The following is a 21,762-nucleotide window of genomic DNA, read 5'->3' on the forward strand; positions in this document are numbered from 1 at the left end:
TCTAACCAAGCCCCTAGAACCCCTAATTCAGAGACGCCTGAGACAACACAGTTCACGGAGGGAACTCCCAGAGATTCCAGCGAAGTTTCGCGGGTTACAGACAGTTATATTAACGTTACATCATCTTATCATCCTCATTACCCAATTACTTGATACCGTTTTTCGCGTTGGATCCACATAAACGTTCCACCACTCCGAGCCAAGACCGTTTCAGGAGAGTTTTGCTAATGACAATCATTCTACCGACGTTCCACGCAAAGGAGAAGGACCGGGGCAGTAACTAGATCCGCCGAATGAATCCGAAGCAACTGTATTTCACCGAATCTGGCCGCTACGTAATAAGAATCTGGCCAGGTATCAGCGAGCACGGACGAAACTCGTGGCAATCCCTTGGAATACCGGCATTCCAAAACGAAGAACATTCGAGAGGAACGTGATAAGGGTGCGCCGAACGCTGGAGAATCACCGGGTCAAAATACAGGCAGCGGAAATTGAGTGGAGAACAGGAAGATAAAACTGAAAAAGAGAAAAGTCCCGCATGACCCCCCGAAGCACCGTTCGCCAGTTTCTGCCATCCAGCGCTTGCTGTCTGTAATCTGAAGCATTCCCCCTGCAAATTTTCCTGGCTCGCTGCGAATATCGTTCGGGCGCCAACGATTTCACGAGGCTGTTAATACAGTGGATAGCTTGAATTCTTGCCGGCACTTGGTTTTTTTCCGTCTAAACTGAAAAACTGCAGGACAACGCCCAGGCAATTTGTCGCTCGCCGAGAATAACATAAATTTTGCTAGCAACATAAGTACCTAAGCGATTAAACAACTGTCTTTGGTTCCAGTTTGTATAGCTCACTGAAATTAATGGAACTATTAGATACAGTATGCGTAAAGGGAAGTCGAAATTCTCTGCTATTTATTTTTTAACCCTCGAACACCACACTGGGTCACCGTGACCCAAGTTGTTTGGAAGATTCGTAGCTATTACTAAATGTAATGGTGGGGAGCTTTTGTGGCGGGGGAAAAAAGTTTGGGACCCCTACTACGGGTTCCGCATCACGAGACCCCTAATTTGCCTGAAGAAGCCGAGTGACATCGTGGAAAAGGTAGTTTATGGGTCACGCTGACTCAGTGTTGTGTCCAAGTCAGTATGCTCGGAAAAGTGGAGTTAACAGTTGCTACAGAACATTATTGTTTGTTCAGTGATTTGTTGTTCCAATAGTATTTCTGCGCCGTGTAAAGTAGAAGACAGTTTTCAATCGATAGAAAGTGTTTAAAATGCGTTCGGCCGGTGTGTAGGGAACATGTGGCGAAAATATGTTGCGACTGCTCTTACAATTAGTGTAAATGAATGATTTCATAGTGAGTTATATGTGTTTTAGTGAGACAAATTATTAGTTCAACCATTTCATTGTATAATTTTTTGGAACCCATCATAATGACGTATATATTTCCTTGAAGTATGACTCAAAACCTTTCGTTTGGTGTATATTAAAATCTCCGTACCTTTTTTTAGAAGGATCTGCGATTAAAAGAAGAAAAACGGAGCTTTCAGAACACGGACGTATTTTTATCAAAATATCTTGAGCATCAAAAGATTTTTTTACCAAACTATCGATATATTCCATTTCGTTAATGTCTGAGGAATTGATTAAAAAAAAATTATTTAAATCGGTGCAGCAAATCCTGATATATATAGGAAAGCAAATTCTGGATTGCGCGGACCCAGTGTGGTGGAAGCGTTAAGAATATATAGTGTGGTGTCGTCTATTTTTGAATTTGGTTGCTTTCTCTAGTGAGACACTTTTCTATGTAATAGAAAGCCGTGAAAAAAGTAGCCAAGCTGTTTGTCAGACCGACCCTTCGTATTCACGCGTCAACAACGGTTGAAGCAGATAAATGTTTAAGGGTGTACGAAAGAGGCACAGTACAAAGTATAAAGGATTGTTCGGACGAGGAATTTTCCATCTTGCACTCGCGAGGCTTTAAAGCATACTTTTCCCGCAGCAACTTATAAATTGCCGTCACGGCAATGAGGAGGGAAGGAATCCGAGGTGAATTGGTATAAGAGAGAAAGCCAGGGAGACTGACAAGTGCGATCGGCTCTTCAGTTGACCCGTGAAACCTCGGAATAGTTCAATCTCGTACCAACCAGACGATAAGCCAGGGTGGAAAGGTCAAATTACTTCGATCAAAGAATCAATTCGATTTACCACGCTGTACTCGAATCATGAGGAGGGGAGTTCGTCTCTAGAGGGGTTCAGACGTTCCATTAATGATTAAAGGAACCTCGAGGAGGCCTTTAACGCAGGTGGTCTTTCGAAAAATGGAATTTTCGAAGTGAGGAAAGTTCATCTCGTCGAGGTACGGTAGAAATTCTAATCGTTATCCGAACGCTATAATATTCGTACTGTGAAACATCCCTTCTGCTAATGAAATTTCCACTGTAGCGTGACTAATTCTGATTACAACAATTTAATGTAAAATTGATAGCACGTGAGTGCACGTACAGTAATTGCATCAAACTCAAAGCATGTAATGCTAATTATAGAAACAGAAGGGTGGGCAACCGAACGATTCAAACTATTTACGTAGAATCCGATGGAGGTGGATTTCAATCATAAACACATTTGCTCGCGCAATGATTACACCGAACGTCCAGAATGCCCGTACTGTCTGTTACTAATTCGCCGTACGCATCAATCAATTATTTAGAAACTAGCTGTTACAAAGCACTGTTAGTAACACTGATTCATTCCAAAAGCCCGATAGACGTCCGCCGAGGACAGAATATCAAAGACTGAAGATATATCAAATCTCAGTTCCAGTTTAAATTTCGCAGCATTTTACCTGTTGCTTCAAAGGACAGTATTTACCTGGGTTAAAATGTACTAAAGTTGCACCGTGCATCGTTGAGCAGTCGTGCTCCGAAAGGTGAATGCATCTTATCTGATTTCAAAGAACTCCTCTTTCCGCACGCTGTTTTACATCGTATTACACTCCAAAAATTTAATAGACCCCAAGTGATTTATAACAGTCATTTTTAATCTCTCGGTAGCGACTCGCGCGATGAAGAGACAGATTCTTCACCCGGCGTTTGTAAATTACTGCAAGCCAGGTCGATTAAGAAATGCAGGTACCTCGATGTTAAGCATTTTGTTCATTTTGGAATGAATTGTTGGCGTGCCTGAGTGAATGACGTAGCCGTTGTCTTGTTATATTGTGTCGCGACGCAAATGTTAAAGGATAATGTCGCCTGAAGAAATTGCTTTTATTAAGAGGACGACTTAGGCAGCAAAATCATTGGAAAATCAAGTATTTTTTGCGAATTAGTTACAATCAGGACCTGTTTTTTCACAATCAGGACCTGTAGCTCTGTCATATACATGTATACGTTACCAAAAAAAATTTGTTACAATTTATAGTATTCATAAACATTACACAAAAGTACTAGTCACAATTTGTATTCATCTCTTTGTAATTAATTCGCAAAAAGATACTTGATGTCCAAGCGGGATGACTGCCTAATCCCCTTAAAAGAACGATCTTAAAGCCTTTTATTTGAATTCGATATTGTACAGCACACGTATACAATATTTTAAAAAACAGCCGGCTGCTAGTTTGGAATAAACAAATTTATGATTCTTAACACGTACTACGAAGCCTTATTCATACAAAAGAGTGTGACGAAACGTGCATAAAAATGAACGATTAGAATAGGCAAATAGCAAATAGTAGCTCTCGCATTCAGGCACAACGCAGAGCTGTTGAAACCGAATGCAAATTTATCACAGTCCCGCTAAAGCGATTTGCAACCCGCTTGTAACCCGCTCGCCAAAGGGAGCCATCAGGTTGAACGCTCAAAAGGATTTCCGTTACACGAATGAATGGTTAATGTTCTGCGCGACACCATTTCGAGGATTATTCTATCAACGGTCTAATTCTCTGATTGAAGTTAGACAGAAGACTACCCGAGACCCGTTTACATTAAGTAAATTCAGCAGACGGTACACAGACAAAATTCTCACCGACAAAATACAAGAATAACCTTTGAAAGCACTCTGAGAGAAGGAGCTCACGCTTATCCATCGGCGCAGCTCGCACTCTGCTCGGATTCGACAACGAAGCAGGTTATTCTCATTACTCGATGGGATCAAGTCAGTAGGGAGATTACAAGACAGTGCAAACAGCAGGCTGACGTTACTTCGCAACGCGTTATCGGTACCCTTTCTGGCCTGACTGCGGTTCGCAAGCACGAAATCGTTAGGAGATGAGGCTACAGAGAGAAAGACAGAGGGAGGGAGCCGATTTCTTTCACCAGGTACGATTGTTCTTGGTGCAATTTACCAAGAAAGACGCCTGGGAGGATTCCAATTACATGAACTGTCTGGCAGTTAACCGCCCAGCTCAGTCCATTTCACAGTTTATAGTTTCGATGCTTGCCGATGGGCTTACCTGCCGTGCTGGATTCACGCGCTGATAGCCGCAGCGCCGATCCAGAAATCAATAACAGGCCGTGCAAGCACCTTAGTCTTGCACGTATTATCCTTGGCCATCCTGGCGAATGGACGAATCACGCTGGTTTCAAACTTTACACCGTGGCAAGTGGCTCGTAAGTCTTTGCTTTACGGTTTGCTTTACAGTTTACGGAGTATTTAGGGCGTGGAGGGGATGTAGGGCTCCAAGATCGGCGGGCCTTCAACTCGAAACATCTCTCGACTCCTCATAGCTGGAAAATTAGGTCGTTGGACGATTTCGCCTCGTTTTACGATAGGATACGCCATGGATAACTCGGATTCCGTTTAATCGAAGCTCCTTCAACTCGCTGAATCGAAGCACGGTTAATTCAGCCAGCAGGCCAGCAGTGATTTACGAGACCCTTCGTCCAGTCGAACGGGGACGGTTTATTTCACTTTTTTCTCTGCAGCAATTATGGGGCACGTTAGATAGCGAGAATCGAGCCCCGAGGTTAATGATTTTCGAGGCAGTGACAGCAGGTAAAGCGGGGATATTAATTGTATTGCTAGGGTTTCGTGGATTTATTTGGTGATTCTGTGGACTCGTGTGGCTGCTAGGAGTTAGTGTATTGAAGTGGTTTTGGGGAGAGTGTGCTTCGAAGGATTTGGGAACATTTTTTATGCAAGATATTACTTAGGTTTTCTTAAAGAATTGAGAAATATTTGAACGGCTATAGATTAGGTACATGAATTTTTCCAATAATTTATCTAGAATAATATCGTAATCAGAAATTATGTAGGTGATAGTGTGGATATGAGATGGTATCTTTGGAATTTATATTCGATTTGAGAAAGGAAATGGTTCTCCGTTTTCTTCGACGTATGAAGAACCATTGGAGAAGTTAATGTGGCCACCATAAACTGATTTTGGCTTGTCAAACTCGCTTACAAATATTTCCAGACGCTGGTTGCCTTTTTTTGGTAGAAAAGGAGAACTGCTTAGCAATGAATTTAATCTTCCCCGCATCGAAGGAAATACAGCCCGATACGTATCTCCTTTTACGATTTATCTTATCTGTTTGATCCCAGTTTGAGTGCCTTTTTCTGTTCACTCTTTTGTGATCCTACTATCTAGCGATTCCTCTACGATTATTCACATATGCGCTCAGTAAGAAAAGTGCGTTTATTCACGGCAAGATTTATTGCCACGCATTTGAATGTCGAAATTGAAGATATATATCTCGGTAAAGGATTCGTCCAATGTCGTAAAGTCAAGGATGAACAACCATCAATTTATTTATTTATTTCCTTTGACATTTATGAGTCTTAATACGTCTATGTGTTTTTAAAAATGCAAGGATGGCAAATTTGTGCTATTCTTTTGAAGTAGAAGTTCCATTACTCTATCCTAATTAATCTACCTCCATCATGCACTTTGATGCTGCTGGTTCAAACAAACTTTCACGGGAATTTCAATAATTCATAAGAACACTGACTGGAGATACTCCTAGGAATACCGTTGGCACAGTACTAGGGAATCCCTTGGGACAATTTAATCGTGAGGAGGTAATCACGAAAATCTTCTGTCAGTGAGCAACTTGAGTCTGGAGGAAAATCAGATTTTAGACGAGAAGAGAAATGTCATCATGGGAGATACCACAAGAGGCTTATTTAAAATTGCAGAGGGAAAAAGACAAAGTTTTCCGAAATAATGTTATTTGCCTTCATAGACGTGTCACCTCGACATAAATACTACCTAATGTTATAAAACTGTTTCCGTATTGCCTATTAAAAATACTCTGACACTGGTTGCCAATATATTACAATCCACACTTATTTACACATTACTTTGTGTTTAATAGAAATGAATGTATTACCACACATTTCTAAATTTTCATTCATCTTCCCGCTGCTGTTTAACGTAAAATTTGATAGCATTTGTGATAGGAATGAAATGGTAAGAATAACTTAGACATCGTTTAAGTTCCTAAACGTGAAAAGTAGTTCGTCTTCAAGTTCCCTACAAGCTCGAATCTGAGGAGAAGTTTACGTTGAATTATATCCCTGGGATCTAGATAAAATAGCGAGGGGGGGGAAAGAGGGGAGTGTTGATTAGGTCGATTGAACGAACCTTGGAGAAACATTTTCTGAAGGAGATACGCCCTCCGTCCCAAGCCGATGATACCGATTTCACGAAATAACCTTAATCAACTTAGGGGAGCCTCGAAATATTATCATCGAGGAAACAGAAAGAAACGACGGCCCAGGAAGTATGGTAATGAGGACGAGGCCTCGAAACGATGATTTTATCCCCAGACTCGTTTGCTTTTATCTTATAAGATCCCTTTCGCGCTCGTGTTACACGAAACCATCTCGTACAAGTTCGTGTCACCGACTTAACTGGAACAATTCAATATTTCACAGAAAAAAAAGAACGGAGAAATGTCTCCAACGGAGATCCTTGAAATTGTGTAGAGTGTATGCAGACCATTGAATAGAATCCAGCGGTACTCTCTATTCCGTGCGAGATATTAATTTTCGCGCGAGCTGCGATGATTGAACGGCAAGATAATAAGAGGGAAATCAGGCATCCTCCGGAGAAAAATTCATGACTCTATTGGAGCTGTTCACTACGCCCCGAAATATCCATGGAATGATCCAAGGAGTGCCTCGTCTACGGAGGAGCAGCTACCCCGAAATGGAGACTTCGCGATTTATTTTATCGTTGAAACCCTCTGAGAGTCTCATATATTCCTGGCCCCTTCCCTCCCTTACTGCGTTCCATACACGATGACATTTTTTCCACGTTGCCTGGAACCTGAGTGGTTGTACCTTTTGATCGTTACAGGGTACTCGCTGAAAGGTGTAACGTGGAAATATCGATGCCTTCGAATCGAGTATTTTCACTGTTCGTTCAGGCGTTTTTTTTCAGAGGAAGTTGCAAGTTATGTTAATTAGTATCTAGCTTATTTAATTGCCACGTTCCATGGGCCTGAACTTTTGGTTCCTAAGTTTCGACATCAGTCTTCGATTCCTGTCGTCAACTCTGAAAGTATGCGCCTTGTGTACGGTGCAGCTTGCGATGTTGTTGCTATGCTTGGCTGTTTAATTACATGAAACTTCGCTGATGCGCTAATTAACAACTCCTACATTTCATTGCGTTCAGAGGAAACGTAGGGGAAAGAGAAATGCAGGGAGATAAGATGGTACGAGCAGCAAAAGTTGTAATCAAAGCGAGAAAAGAAGCAGTGCATTTCAATAAATTAAGTCACGTATGAGAAGTTAAATAATGCTCAACATTCATGAAGCTTTTCGCGATTGCGACTAAAAATGAAAATTATGTTTACTTAAATTGGGAATCAGCAATTTAATTTCCAATTATTATTTCGTGATAAATGCATCCTGCTTACCAAGAACACATTATATTCAGCACCTTTAATATAAGACAATAATCCAAATCACAGATATTTGTTGATATACATACTCATTTATCAAAATCCTAAAAGAAACAAGTCATGCCTGTGGATACATAGGGTGTCTCGGGACTGTATAATTAAATTTAATCATTATATACTACGAAGACAGAAACAAAGAAATTTATGTAAAGGTAGGCCTAAAAGTGCTTCGTCAAAAAATTGTTCAATATTCCTGTAAACATATATCTCTCAATATTTCGATCAAGACGTCTATAACTTTAAAAACTGACTTTTCAACTAAAGAAATTACAATCAAACATCGGTCACAGTTGTTTAAAACTGGGCGGTACAAATCGTTGTATAGCAAAGCTTTCTCCTTACAATTTGTTCTGCTGGTAGCATGAACACGCTAATATACTTTGATCGTTAAGCGGTGGGACACCCTGTATACTTAAAGATTCATTCCATCAATCAACGAAAGGCTTCCGATACCCTCGCGAAGACTTCGTGGATAAAATATACAAGAGAGAAAGAGAAACCTTGACAGGGTGACGAAGGTCGACCACCTCGTCAGGCTCGTGAGTTTTTCGGCTCACTGTGACGGGTATAAAATCTAGGATACGGCGTCGTGGTTAGGATATCATCGCACCTCTCTTCATCTTACGAGGGTGGAAAAGAATGCATAGGTAATAGGGGAGACAAAAGAGATCCGTAGCTCGAAACAAAAGAATGCTTGCTATTTTTCTACCTTTTTTTCACATCGAGAAACGAGAACGCCAGGGGAAATCAGAACGTTCCCCGAGATTTTTGAAACGAATCACATGTCTAAAAAAAAAAACGCAAAAGAAACAGAGAAGTAGCTGAAAAATATTTGCAAGAACGAAAGATGAGTGCGGAGCATCGATAAAAAACGAAATAATCGTGGCACCGATGTTTTATGTACATATTTATATTGGTCTCTGTAAATAATGAAATATCTTTCGCGTAGAGGTGGAAGTAGCTGATACTGTGCTTGATAAATGGACACCATTTACGCGTAATAAAATATTCTATTTCACCTGTCAGCGATGTAAAATTCATACACAAACATTTTAACAGTTCGAATAAAGCGCTTTTTCAAGTGGAGTTCACAGATGGAAAACTTTACGGGCAGCTTCTATTAATTCGTGTGCTATTTTGTCATCGAGAAGGCGTGTGACTCCCAACGCAAATTTATAAATCATTTGAAATTTATAAATTGTAATTTGTAAAATTATATAAATCTCCTATATACTGTCAGTGAAATTTAGCAAATGGGGCTAATTAGAAATAATCGAATAGTAGAGTTAATTCATTCAATCGAGTGGAACTTCCATCGGTTCGTTACTTGGCAATGCTTGAACACAGCCCTATTGGATAATCTTCTTTTTCACAATTTTGTTGGATTAAATATTTAAGAATTAAATGAAATCAGAGCTCGTTGTTTGAGTAATACTTGCTAAGCTGGCTCAGACAAGGTGAATGATCGACGAATAACACAAATACAATTAAAGAAACAAACAGGAAAACACAGGTGCACATTTCCCACTGTAATTATGCAATGATAATCACTCTATAAGAAGACACTCTCTGGAGACTTAATTCGAGAGATAATTATTTATATTTGTAAATTCTGACGGCAAGCAACCATACATGTTAACCACGCGCGGTATAATTCGCGGTGACAGTTTCGATTGTTTGACATAAATGTCATCCTAAGTGTCTTCTAATAATATACGACACGAGGATCGAGGGATATTAGAAACTCGTTCCTAGTCAAATAGAAACGAATGCCAACTGTTTTTCAGCTGGGTCGATGCTGGCATCGGACCTGAATTAGCTTCCAGTTGTAATTCCCTTTCGTTTGCTGACTATGTAGAACACTAGGCGCCGTTACGACTACGTTTTCTTGACTCCTGTCAGAAAATCGTGCCAAAGCCGCATAGGCGATAAATCTCCACGACTGGGTGATCGCCCTTACGTGTCCTCGTGCATCAGGTTCCGTTGCGAGGGAGGCTATTCATCATGAAACTTTTATCTCAACGAAACGTCTAAAGTGCGTTTTTATCTGTGCCCTCTGAGCGTGATACTTTAGCATGTTAAGGGGCGTCCTACTGGCTCGGACAATCAAATGACGTAGCGAGCTTTGATGAAAAAATGTAATCCTATACTTCTTTTATAAAATTTGTGTACAGCACGAGGCATTTCAAAGGGTACACTTCAACATTCTTGTTACCTTTGAAAATGGAGATATGTCCGGGATAATGTTGCATGGTTTAAAAAGAGACGAATTTAGTCAAAGGGAAAGGGTTTCATCAAGAACATCTTTTTTGGACAGTTTTTCAAAATGAAAAATGGATACAGTTGCAAATAAATGTGTGCTGTTTTTAGTATCTTGTTTTATAATAATATTGAATTGATAGTTCTGTTGGAAGTGAATTTTATTCGAAGGGTAAAGAGAAAAAACAAGGAATATCACATGATTTGATACTATAGTCAATCAGTAAAGAAACAAGGTTCAATGAATTTAACTGTATTGTTCATAACACGAACTATTTATACTCTAATTAGGCACCAGGCACAAACTGAGCAAAAGGATATTTGTTTTGCATTGTTTTCATATGTTTCGAGTGGAACACTGCAGAATACTATAAGAAAATAAATGTCCATTTCTATTATTATCAAAACAAGGATGTTTACACAGTGACGTCCGAAGGCCCCTGACATAGTGCAAGCTTACACTAATCAGAAGTACATAGTGCAAGTAGCAAGACTGGGGACGTTCCCCGTTTTTAACCAAGTCACAAACAAAAAATGACATTAGCTTTTAATCACTGTAGGCAAAGTTTACCCATTCCCGAGGTGGCGATCAATCATTTTCACTTTACACCTGCCTTAAATAAGATTTATGCCCGTGGAGAATTCTAACGTTTCATTCTGTTTCTATTTTCAGCAAAATTTATTGCGTCGGACCGCTACTGCAAACTGTACAGCTGGCTGAAATCTTCCCCGATAGCAAGACGTTCGTCGATCTTAGTCAAAGAAACGATCCTGATATTACCCTTTCCAAGTAAGTACCGATTATCCGTTGAAACGTGCCTGCAGGGCCAAAATGTCAAAGTGCCAAAATAACATTTAATTAATTCCACTCACCTGTCGTTTATATTAAATTGCAAAATAGTATACGAAAGCTCACAATTAGTATCCACGCCAGTGTTTCCTTTGATAAACACAACCTGATTAAACAGAAACGGGAAATGTACGAGATGGGAATGCAGAGTATGCGTATATGAATAATGTATCATTTTAAATATCTCAATATAAAAGTACTTTAATTCACAATACGTACCGGACAGTAGAGCTATTACTTTTTGATCCGTCGGGTACCCTGCTAGCCGGAATAACTTCAAGCCATTGAATGTGGTATTGTTCGTTCATTTTCGACTAGCATCAGACTATACCACACATGGACCTAAGAATTAAATGGACGGAGCACAAAGCTAAGGGGCCTAAGCTCGTATAAGTAAGGGGGGTGCATGATACTGCGCATGCGGTGGTGGACGATCGGCGATTGGTTAATGAAAGTGACATATCATTGATAAGAGGCATTGCCTCTTTTATATTTTTTTTATGGTTAAGTTTGTCGTTGAGTTTGAAATGTTAATACGTAATTGCAACATTATACCTTGCTGTCTTAAGACTTGGTAAAACTTATGCGACTCGTCAATTGAGGGGTTCATCTGTAAGTACACATATATAAAAGTAATATATAAGTATACATATATATGTATAGTTTTATACATAAAAGCATATTTTAATATACCCTATATAAGCATTCCGTTTCAAATAAAGCGCGACGCATGCACACTACTCCGCCAATCACAAGTCGTCCACCACGACTTCTCTCCTCCCGATCGACTGGCTTGACCCCCTCGTCCATGTTGAGACTTTGTGCCCCGTCCATTTAATTCTCAGGTCCATGATACAACACAATACTATATTCAATTGCTGGAAGTTATCCCGGGTAATGTCCGGCTACCCCGACGGGTCAAAAAGTAACAGCTCTACCGGACACTAATAAATTTAAGGTGCAACAGAAAAGTTGCCCAGGCATTGGAAGACGCTGAATATGCCATCGATTAAAAGTAACCATAAAAATAGTTGCTTCAACGCGGAAACAGCGTCGTCCAAGACGACGTTGTTTATGGAGTACGACCCAATATTTCTTCCCCCCTGTTTTTACGCGGCGCACACAAGGAGCCAGAGTTATTCCACCGTGTACGAGATGAAAACAGCTGCAATTTACGATCCCGGCGAAACGAAATCACGGTTGCTTTTTAAACTGACCCCCGGCGATCGCTCGAAACCTCCTCGCGCTAAATCACGCGGCCCGTTACGACGTTTATAGCTTCCGCTCCGCGATACACCCGGTTTACGTTCACTTTCGTCCACCTTGGTCCCGCCGGATTAGGCTCTAAACTGGCCCCGCACCACGAACGCGACCCCCTGATTCGATCCCCCTGATACGTATCGCTCGTAAACATCGATGGTTACAGTGTAATTGAAGTTAAGCCCCGCACGACAACAGGCCAAGTTGTAACGCGTATTTTATCCCCCCGGAGCAACGCCATTTCCATCGTTCCCAGGATGATTGCGCTGTTTTCCTCCTGCTTTCCTTTTTGCGGCAACCAATTTGCTTCTGCGTTTACACCGCAGGTCAAAGGTTTCGGTGTAGGAGATCGTGAAAGAAGTAGAAGTGTTTGCTGGCAGTATTGCGGGGGTGCAATTGTTTCAAACGTTTTACGCGGCGAGTTGGGGATGAAGGGTACTAATCTTTTTGCGCGTGCTCATAAAAAAAGAGATATAGGTTTGCGGTCTGAGAAATGACGAGGCAAGAAAGTATCGCAGGTGATTCCCGTAAAATCCATTTCCACGAATGAAGTAGACTTTCATTTATTTTAGTGATTTACCACATGTCCCCGGATTCTTTAACTTCCTTAAAACACCCCGCGCGTGAGTCCAAAACTGTACGTAAAAAGAAACAATTAAAATCGCACTATAAAAAAAAAAGTTTTATGATAACCTCAGTAATGTGTTTACTCAAACTTTCGAGGATATCATAAAAACAAAGGGTCGTATTGCATTATAGCGGGCATTCTTTCACTGTGGTATATCATTCGAAATGTCCGCGGAAGCTGGGCCGAGTTTTATGACCATTGTAAAGCAAACTGTAGCAGAACGCGCAACATCTTTCCTTCGTTCGAGGAACGTGTGTTGGCGATCGACTCTGATCGCAAGTATCAGAGCTGATTAATAAGAAAAAATAGGGGTGCGAGGAATCTGCTTGGAATCAACGAATCGTCGATTTCTGCTCCGCTTACCCCCGCCGGTTTGCGATGAATTTATAGCCGATCTGATTTCTATTAGCATCCCCAATAGCTTTGTCTATCTATCGCGAAACGACCCTAGGCATCCGTGGCGTTGTTTGACGGGCAATGATTGATTAACCAGCCAATCGGCTCTGTTTGGACAGTTTCTACAACTTGATGAACGCAACAAATAACAAACCGAATCGGACGGAGGTGGCGTGGTTCGTTGATCAGAATTTCGTCTCGTCGACCGAGCTTTCGAATTGGACGCTGGCAGACTGGAAGGAGAGCCCGGCGATCCTGAAACGCGTTCGTGACTCTAAGTACCGCGAATGGTTGAGGAATCTGAACGTGATTTGGAAAAGCTTGGCGAGGAAAATGAACGACGACGTCGCCAAGTATCCGGAGAGGCACAGCCTGATCTACGTGAAAAATGGGTTTATTATACCTGGAGGTCGATTTAAAGGTAAGGGGTGCTCGAAGGGTCCGGGGGTGCCTCGAAAATTTCTATTGAAACGGACGGAATCGATATCGTATAGGTACAGGCTATTAGATTAGAAGATTACGCCAGTGTTGTCGTGAATATTTTTTATTCGATTTTAATGGAAAAGAGGGGAAATGGAATTTTATATTTGAAGAATATTGAGTTTATTTTTAAACACGTATATTTGCTGCTAATCTTGTAAATTGATTTAAGTACCTTTTTTTTTAAATATTATTTACTACGAAGTGAATTAACACACTCGCGGCAGATTCAGTCGCACAGATAAAAGATCTTTCAATATTCGTTTTCTATTTGGCAGAATTCTACTACTGGGACAGTTACTGGGTGATCGAAGGCTTGCTGTTATCCGACATGTATCAAACTGCCAAGGGAATGATAGACAATTTCGTGTACATGGTGGAGAAATATGGGTTCATACCAAACGGTGGGAGAATTTATTACCTCATGAGGAGCCAGCCACCCTTGTTACATCTCATGGTATGTCATTCTCTTCTGATACCGATTCCTCAGATATTTCTTCTTCCACTCGATTATTTACACGTCCACCTTACACCGTATCCCAGAAAAAAAGGAAAAACCCGAACAACTTACTCGCAAAAAAATAGCGCACCGTTGAGAAGAAATCAGAATTTAATACGCAGAAATTAATGCAATCCTACAATTTGTACATAGAATCAAACTCATTTTAAACACTTGGAACACCGCTGTCGTTAGAGATATTTTTTTCTCAAAATTTACCCTAAAGATCCGCCATTTTAACTCCCTTGAGAAAGTAAATTACAAACGAAAGGCGATTGGGAATCGAGCGAAATTACGTCGACGAGATCGAACTGAGATTGGTACATGATCAGGTTTAATTGCAATCCCATTTATTGCGCGTGTCATCGAAAGTTCGATGGCTCCGATACGGGATCTGTTTCATCGAGCTTGGACCAGTCTGACCACGATACGGAAATAGTTGGAGCTTGCTCGCTGAAATTTCAACGAGCTCCCGTTAATACGTTTAAGTATAGTGAGTTCCATTTATTTTGGGGACGAGACACGAATTTTCAGCTTGCCTGGAAGCTGACTTGCTGGGTAACTTACCTTGACAAAGTTTCCGCGTTTCCCTTTCTTCGGAGTCCTGAGGCACGAAGGTTTCCGCGCGATTGAGTTCGGGACTCGATAGCCGGAAAATGTTTGTAATTTAAGGCAGAAATCGGTGTACCCAGCTTCGAAGGAAAACATGGTTAACGTAGCTTTGTACCAGAAAATTCCTTAGAGGGAACGTGTAGCAATTTCGAAATGAAAAACGTCTGCCCTTTACTGCTTAGAATCAAAGTGGAGGAATTATTATTTGCATCGTGGTTCGTGCTCGAAAATGGAATCGATTTCTTTAGTAATCTCGATATAAAAGGTAAAAGTGATGGTGCATAGTATTGACATAAATCAAGGTGATCATTTCAAACTCTGTAAAATGTACTAATTATCAGCGGTCGAATGGAACTGTTAAAATTTTCAATTAATTATGAAATAACTGTAACTTTATGACTATTATCCTTCCTGTTCCGAGAAAACTGTTATATTAACTGAAACTTTTATTTCTCATATTTTTGTGTAAATGAGAATCTTTATTTCCTTGAAAGTAGAAAAAAGTTCTAATTAAACAGGAACATTTATTCTACTCTGAAAAAGTTAAAGTTGTGACAAGCAGATTTTCTGGAAACGTGGGGTAGATAGATCTGAAATTATATGTTTATCCTGCTTTCAATTCCTTAAGTGATACTAATTAAAAAAATATTAATATTCTTAACTTTTCTATTTTATCCTTAAACATCTGTTCCAAAGTATACGATTCTCCAGAACTATTATCTTTCGAACATAAAATAACTGTTAAAACTGAATTCTTAAAACAGAGTTAAAGTGTTAATACACAAAGTTTACTTAAAACAGAAAAGAAATAAGTTTAAATTTAAAAGTCCGATAAATAACTTTTATTTATAAAAGTTAACAGTTTCATTCGACCCCTGCTCTGTTATCAATAAACTTAACCAATCGCGTGTCTTAAGAAATCACGCCCCGAGTGGACGAATGTTCTCTCTCCAAGTGAAACGTCACAAGTTCTACCGAAATAAACGAAAGTCACAGATGAGGAAGCATAAAGCTCACAATGTGCAGCGGGCATTCAAAAATCTAGACTGTACGTTTCGAGCTCTTGCCGAATAACCTGGCGCCCGAAGAGCCTCGTTCAGCGAAATCGTTATCGTGCGAACTCTTCGCACGTACACGAGAAAAGCACATTTCACCAGGACGCGAAAATCTCCGCGCACACCCAGAACGCTCTAGAGTCTGCCGCGGATACACGTGCTGGCTGCTACCCCCTTTGACGAATCGAAGAATAATCTCGAGCCGTTTCGCGACTCGACTGCCTTCTCGCTCGTAAATCGAGTTTTGAAATTCTACCCTTCTTCTGTTCCCTGATCCTCCCTCGCCAGAATCACGGCTCGGCCGGGATGGAGGAAAAATTTCATACGAACCGCCTGAGAAGCAATTCCACCCCCCTCCGCGAGAAGCAGAACCATTCGCGAATACCGAATTCAAAGAACAGATCAATAATTCACGTATACGGGTAATCAGCCTTTATATGCAAAATAAAGTGAAGGGAGGTGCTTACATACGGACATTGACGAACGCGTTCATGAATTAATGCATAAGCACAAAACGCATTAGCGTGGAATAGCTAGAGCGACGAATATACTTTCTAATTCTGCAGCGCTCGGTCCGCCGCAAGTATTCTTCGGTCACGAACAACGCGGAGCTTGATTAACGTACGATACGCTAGACACAACGGCTGTCATTTATAAACACGTGCAAGCAACGGCGCATTTGAAATGGAAAAGAATGGAGCCGGGGCTATCCAGGAGCTAGACTGTTCGTCGCGAATGTACGGTTATCGAATCTTTCAGCTCGTATTTCTCCGGAAAAGTTCGATACCAGACCTACTCCCGAATGCAACGAGCCTTCTAATGTGCTTTCGGTAAAGATATTCGCTCGCGTTCCGCGCATCGGCCCCCGCTGTTTGCCCGGCTCGAGAAGGATTCCAGTTTCGAGGAACGATTGAGGGTATCGCGGAACTCCTGCGGCGCTTTATGCTCGCTGTTGAATCTCCCCCCTCCGTCTGCTGTTTTTAGGTATCGAAGTACTTGGAGTTCACGGGCGATTACGATTACTTAGGTACGATTATACCTATGCTGGAGAAAGAGTTCGCCTTCTGGCAGAGGGAGAAGATGGTCGACGTTAAAGTGAACGGGAAGACGTACAAGATGGGCCACTATTCTGTTGACAGCACGAGGCCGCGACCTGAGAGTTACAGGTACGTCTTTGTTTATACGAAATCGGATAATTTTTAGTACAATTTGCCAGGTTTTCAATTCGACGCTGTGATGAAACTGTTTTTTTTAATTAACAAAAGAAGCGTTTGTGATGTGTGTGGGGATAATTTTGAAGGGAAGTTGATAAAGAGTGGGGAATGTTGAGGGAAAGTTTTCTCTTCTCAGCTTCATAGATTTGAGTTGAAAAAGTGAAATTGCTGTTTCGCTTGCAAGTAATTGGAGGACATGTATTTTCAATAAAACTTCAAGTCTCGCGGCTTTATCGAGTCATTGAAATGTGTAGAATGGAAGTTGTGTAAGTAATTACTGTAGGTAAAGGCTGAAGACTTTTTAAAGGCGCATTAAATCAGAATCAATGAACCACGAAGGCGAAAAGTTATGAATTCACTCTGAATAAATTCATATTTCATTTCTTCTTATAAAAATTTTTATAACAAGCAACGAAGTCAAATGTCCATCTTTTACGTTCTTTGTTAAACATTTTACCAATTTATTCGGCTTCGTATCAAATCTCTGTGCAGTTCTATTTCTTCTGCCTTAGCGATATGAATTTTTAACTTACGTAATATTTCCTTCCACTGTATCCTTTTTCTGTATAATATCATCTCCATTTGATTCGCTTGTGCACACGTCCAACGCGAATATCGAGTGTGCCTTGGGTATCAAACTGTTATTACAGAGTTGTAAAATAAATTTCATCCGTGGCGTACTGCCGCTCTAAACTTTCAGCGGTAGTTCTACGCGTACAATGCTAATATTTAAGTGCACCCAATGGGAACTCCTTGGGAGCGTTAACACACACGTCACAGGCATAATCAAATGCAAATGCAGGCACATTCACAACTCGCGTTTAGGTTTACGTTTCGACGGTATCCTCGAATCTGTTCGCAATTAAATTTCATCGAACCCGTGTTTGCGCTTCATTTCGCCGCGTTTTAATGATATTACGAGCTGCGCTGTTTAGCACGAATTCTGCGAGGCACCTAACGTCTGAGGTAATCTTAAATCAATTAAACGCACGTGTGACGAGCGAGGGGTCTTATACAGACGCGAATTTGTTTGACAAATTGCAGTTATGAATTTGGGAGTAATATCTGAGGCGGGTTTGCAGACTTGGGTCGAAATGTTGATTTCAGTTGTACGCTATAAATGTAATTTTCGCGATTACGGTGCTCGGAATCCATAAATTAATTTCATGCGAATGAGGCCTGTCCTTCCTATGCTTTCTAGAATTTGCAAAAGGTGTAAAATTACAGTGTAATATTGTTACACATATTGCAACAAAAGCGAGACAATATCTAGCGATTAAAGAAGGGCCTCAGTGCCAAAAGTCAGTTTCCAGAAAAGTGTTTGTGAACATTGCGAAGTTAAATATTTTTCATACATAGTGAAATTGTTGTAAAACTGTCTATAATATTTAAAATTTTGATATATCTCCTTGGTAGTTGCACTATGACAGCCAGGATCATGTAACAAATTAATCAGTGAAATTAATTTTAATTATAGCCCTCTCAGGCTTTTCTTGGAGGGAACAGGACGAATTTAAATTTTTCTACTGTTTTTTTCCTCTTTTATTTCAGAGAGGACTACCAGATGGCACAAAATCTGCCAGAGAAATCGCGTGATTTCTTTTACAACAATATAAAAGCCGGCGCCGAAAGTGGCTGGGACTTCTCCAACAGGTGGTGCATAGGGAATAACCAAAACAGCGTGCTCAGTTTGCTTAACATTTCCACGCAGCACGTTATACCTGTCGACCTGAACGCGATCCTGCAGCAAAACGCGCGGCTTCTCAGCGAATTTCACACGCTCCTGGGAAACAGCGCGGTAAGCTTCCTAGACTTATTATCGAATCGACTCCGTTGGAATTCTAGCCAGCGAACTTGTTGCGCTTAGCGTGCTCCAATATCATCGCGGTTATAAGGGATCGAACGTTTAAGAACAGATTGGTTCAATTAATTTAGCAATTCACAGCGGGCACTGCAGGAAGGGAGCATCGTCTATTTTATCGGGGAAAGTAGACAATGGCACGATCAAATTTTCGTAGCTACCTGCTCGAATACTGAAGCAGATATGCTAATTGGGAAGTGGTCTAAACGTGGGAAGGACATGATTTAAGAATTTAGAGTTTAGGTAGCTTCTTGCGATGTTTGGTTATCGTCTACGGTAAAGAATTTGAGGAACACATCGGGAAAGGAATATTAATGCAGTAAAATAAGAATTATTTACCCTCAAGGTAGTGTTTGATTTACTTTCGAGGCGATCAGAAAGATTAATTTACTACATTAATCGGCGCAAAAATGAAATTACAAGCTGTAATTGTTCTGTATCCTCTCCTTCGTTGCTTAATTACTTCCTCCTCCACCGACACGCTTAAATTTCATTTCATTCTTTCCACGAGTTCCGCTACGTAAACGTAATTTTTCAATCAAATCGTCTGTCGTGCATTCCTCCAATTATCAATTAAACTAAATGAAGCGAAAGGAAGATGCTCTGCTCTTTTAAGCATGAGTGATTCGTTTACAACGTCGGAGTGGATTAAAACGAAAATCCCCCTGGTAGAAGACGGGAACTGGGAAAGCCTTCCATTCACCCGTAATTATCAGCGTTCTGTTCAAAATGAAGCCCAATATCCCTGAAGCTTCGAAACAGGCCCACTTAAATCTTGTCAGTTGTTTAACCCAGCCTTTCTTACGCGCGTACAAACGACGTCCCGTTTCGCTGGGATAAATGAAGGTAGGCGAGCACGTGCAACAAATCGGAATGACAGAAGATAAGCTTTGCTGCTCGTCCACCTTCGGAGAAGCCATTTCGCTTAACGATCGTGACTCTGCGAAGATTCTCCCGTGGCTCTGTTCATCAATTCCCTTTTTTTCAGGGGCTCGAATCACGGAATTCACCGGTCTCGAAAAATCGTCCGCTCGAAAAACTAGAATAAGTTCGTTTCTGAGGAGCGTCTCGTTTCGTCCCAGCAAACTGCATGCTGCTGTTGTTTATGTTGCAGAAATCTCAGTATTACGCGAAGATAGCGGCGGAGCTTCAAATCGCGATCAACAATGTTCTGTGGAACGAAGAGGCGGGGATGTGGTTCGACTACGACATGAAGAATAACCGACCGAGGAATACATTCTATCCCTCGAATCTTGCCCCATTGTATACGAAGAGCTACAATCGGCATCTTCGAGTACTGTACGCCATGTCTGCCGTGAAATATCTGCAGTCACAGAACATCGACAGTTTCTTCGGTGAGTTCGCATAATCGAGGGATAAAAGCCGCTGTCAGTGGCAGACATTTAGGAGGAAGAATGCTTTAATCCATTCGCCTTTTTAATTTCCCCGCCGAGAAGCGAGTCCATTTATTCCATTTAAACTTTCGCCCGGCGCAGTTTTGAAGAATTTTTTACCCGAAAGTTATTCCCATAAGAATGAAATCGAATGGAATCGAGATAAGAGGCGAAACGCTCGCGCCTTTGGTCCTTCGGTTAGTCGGAAGTGGCGCGTTTATCATTCGGGGAATATATAGTATTATTAAATGTCATTCCAGTTGGCCAACTCAATAGAATATATTGGGCATTGAATTTGCTGCTGATAAATGTTTTACTGGGCAACTTTTCTATTCGATCTAGGCTTGGCGAGATTTGTCTCCAAATATTTTCAAAGTTGCAAAGAAAATTGTCAAGTTACAAATCCACGATGCGACAAAAATATCATGTCTCACATGAGACTTTAATCTCACGATTCAATTAAATCCCATCTCTCGCGATTATTTCCATTATTTACATATAGTTGCTGCTGGGATTTTTGCCTCACGATAGAAAAGTCTCGTGTAAAATCTCATTGTGGATTCGCACCTTAACGGTGGTAATTTTAATCGTGATATTTTCTATATTTATCGTAATTACATAAAAGCACTTTCGTTAGCATAAAAATCTACATAAAATACGGATATCAATGTTTCTGAAAAGGGTTATGTCAAGCAAATCCAGTTGAAAACCCAGGAATTCCATTCGCACATTTTCGTTTTAAAAGCAGGAATTCAATTCTGCCTCTCTGTTGTCCAAATTCGCTACTGATTAATTAAATTCGCCATCCAATAATCGCAATTACTAATATGACTGCGCAGTACCCATACAAATATCCACGATTATCCAGCAAACCCAATATAATCGATGAAAATTTCTTAAAATCTTTTAAATACGTATCAATGCGTGGTTAACTTCAAACGGGAAAATCAAACGGAAGGATCGCGGACTTTATTACGCAGATGCACTTGGGGAGTAGTGTAGGGCATGCCGTTGAGAGCAGATTTTGTTCGAAGTCGATATCTCAATTGGTTGCTGAGATATGAGGCTTGAAAGTGGAGCATCTGATGTATGGGGTGATCGAAAGTCCGGGAAGCGCGTGACCCACTTTTTCCGCGGATGTAAACAACGCGTCAGGTAGTAGTAATAGTAAATAGTAAACAACCGCTGACTCAACTGTTGTCACTGACCACCGCACAGGTCACTGGCGTGGGGTAAGTCAGTGACGAGTGCGAGTGAGAGGTCCGATCGCGCGGGAGAGGAGACGTAGTGGAACATTAAAAAATTATGCCTGACTTTAAACGACGATATCTCAGGACTGGAAAGTCGCA

The 21,762-nt window shown here is 40.9% G+C and overlaps 1 protein-coding gene across 1 annotated transcript in view; it reads left to right on the plus strand.

Annotated features, from left to right (window-relative positions):
• LOC143375528 (trehalase) overlaps window positions 1–21,762 on the plus strand; it is a 39,273-nt gene that overhangs the window by 10,594 nt on the left and 6,917 nt on the right. The window contains exons 2-7 of the mRNA XM_076824734.1: window positions 10,838–10,954; window positions 13,418–13,719; window positions 14,057–14,235; window positions 16,929–17,110; window positions 18,710–18,956; window positions 20,134–20,374. Of these exons, the coding sequence (XP_076680849.1) occupies window positions 10,838–10,954; window positions 13,418–13,719; window positions 14,057–14,235; window positions 16,929–17,110; window positions 18,710–18,956; window positions 20,134–20,374 (1,268 nt within the window). The remainder of the gene's footprint in view (window positions 1–10,837; window positions 10,955–13,417; window positions 13,720–14,056; window positions 14,236–16,928; window positions 17,111–18,709; window positions 18,957–20,133; window positions 20,375–21,762) is intronic.

This window comes from Andrena cerasifolii, chromosome 12 (genome assembly GCF_050908995.1).
Source record: "Andrena cerasifolii isolate SP2316 chromosome 12, iyAndCera1_principal, whole genome shotgun sequence".
NCBI lineage: Eukaryota > Metazoa > Arthropoda > Insecta > Hymenoptera > Andrenidae > Andrena > Andrena cerasifolii.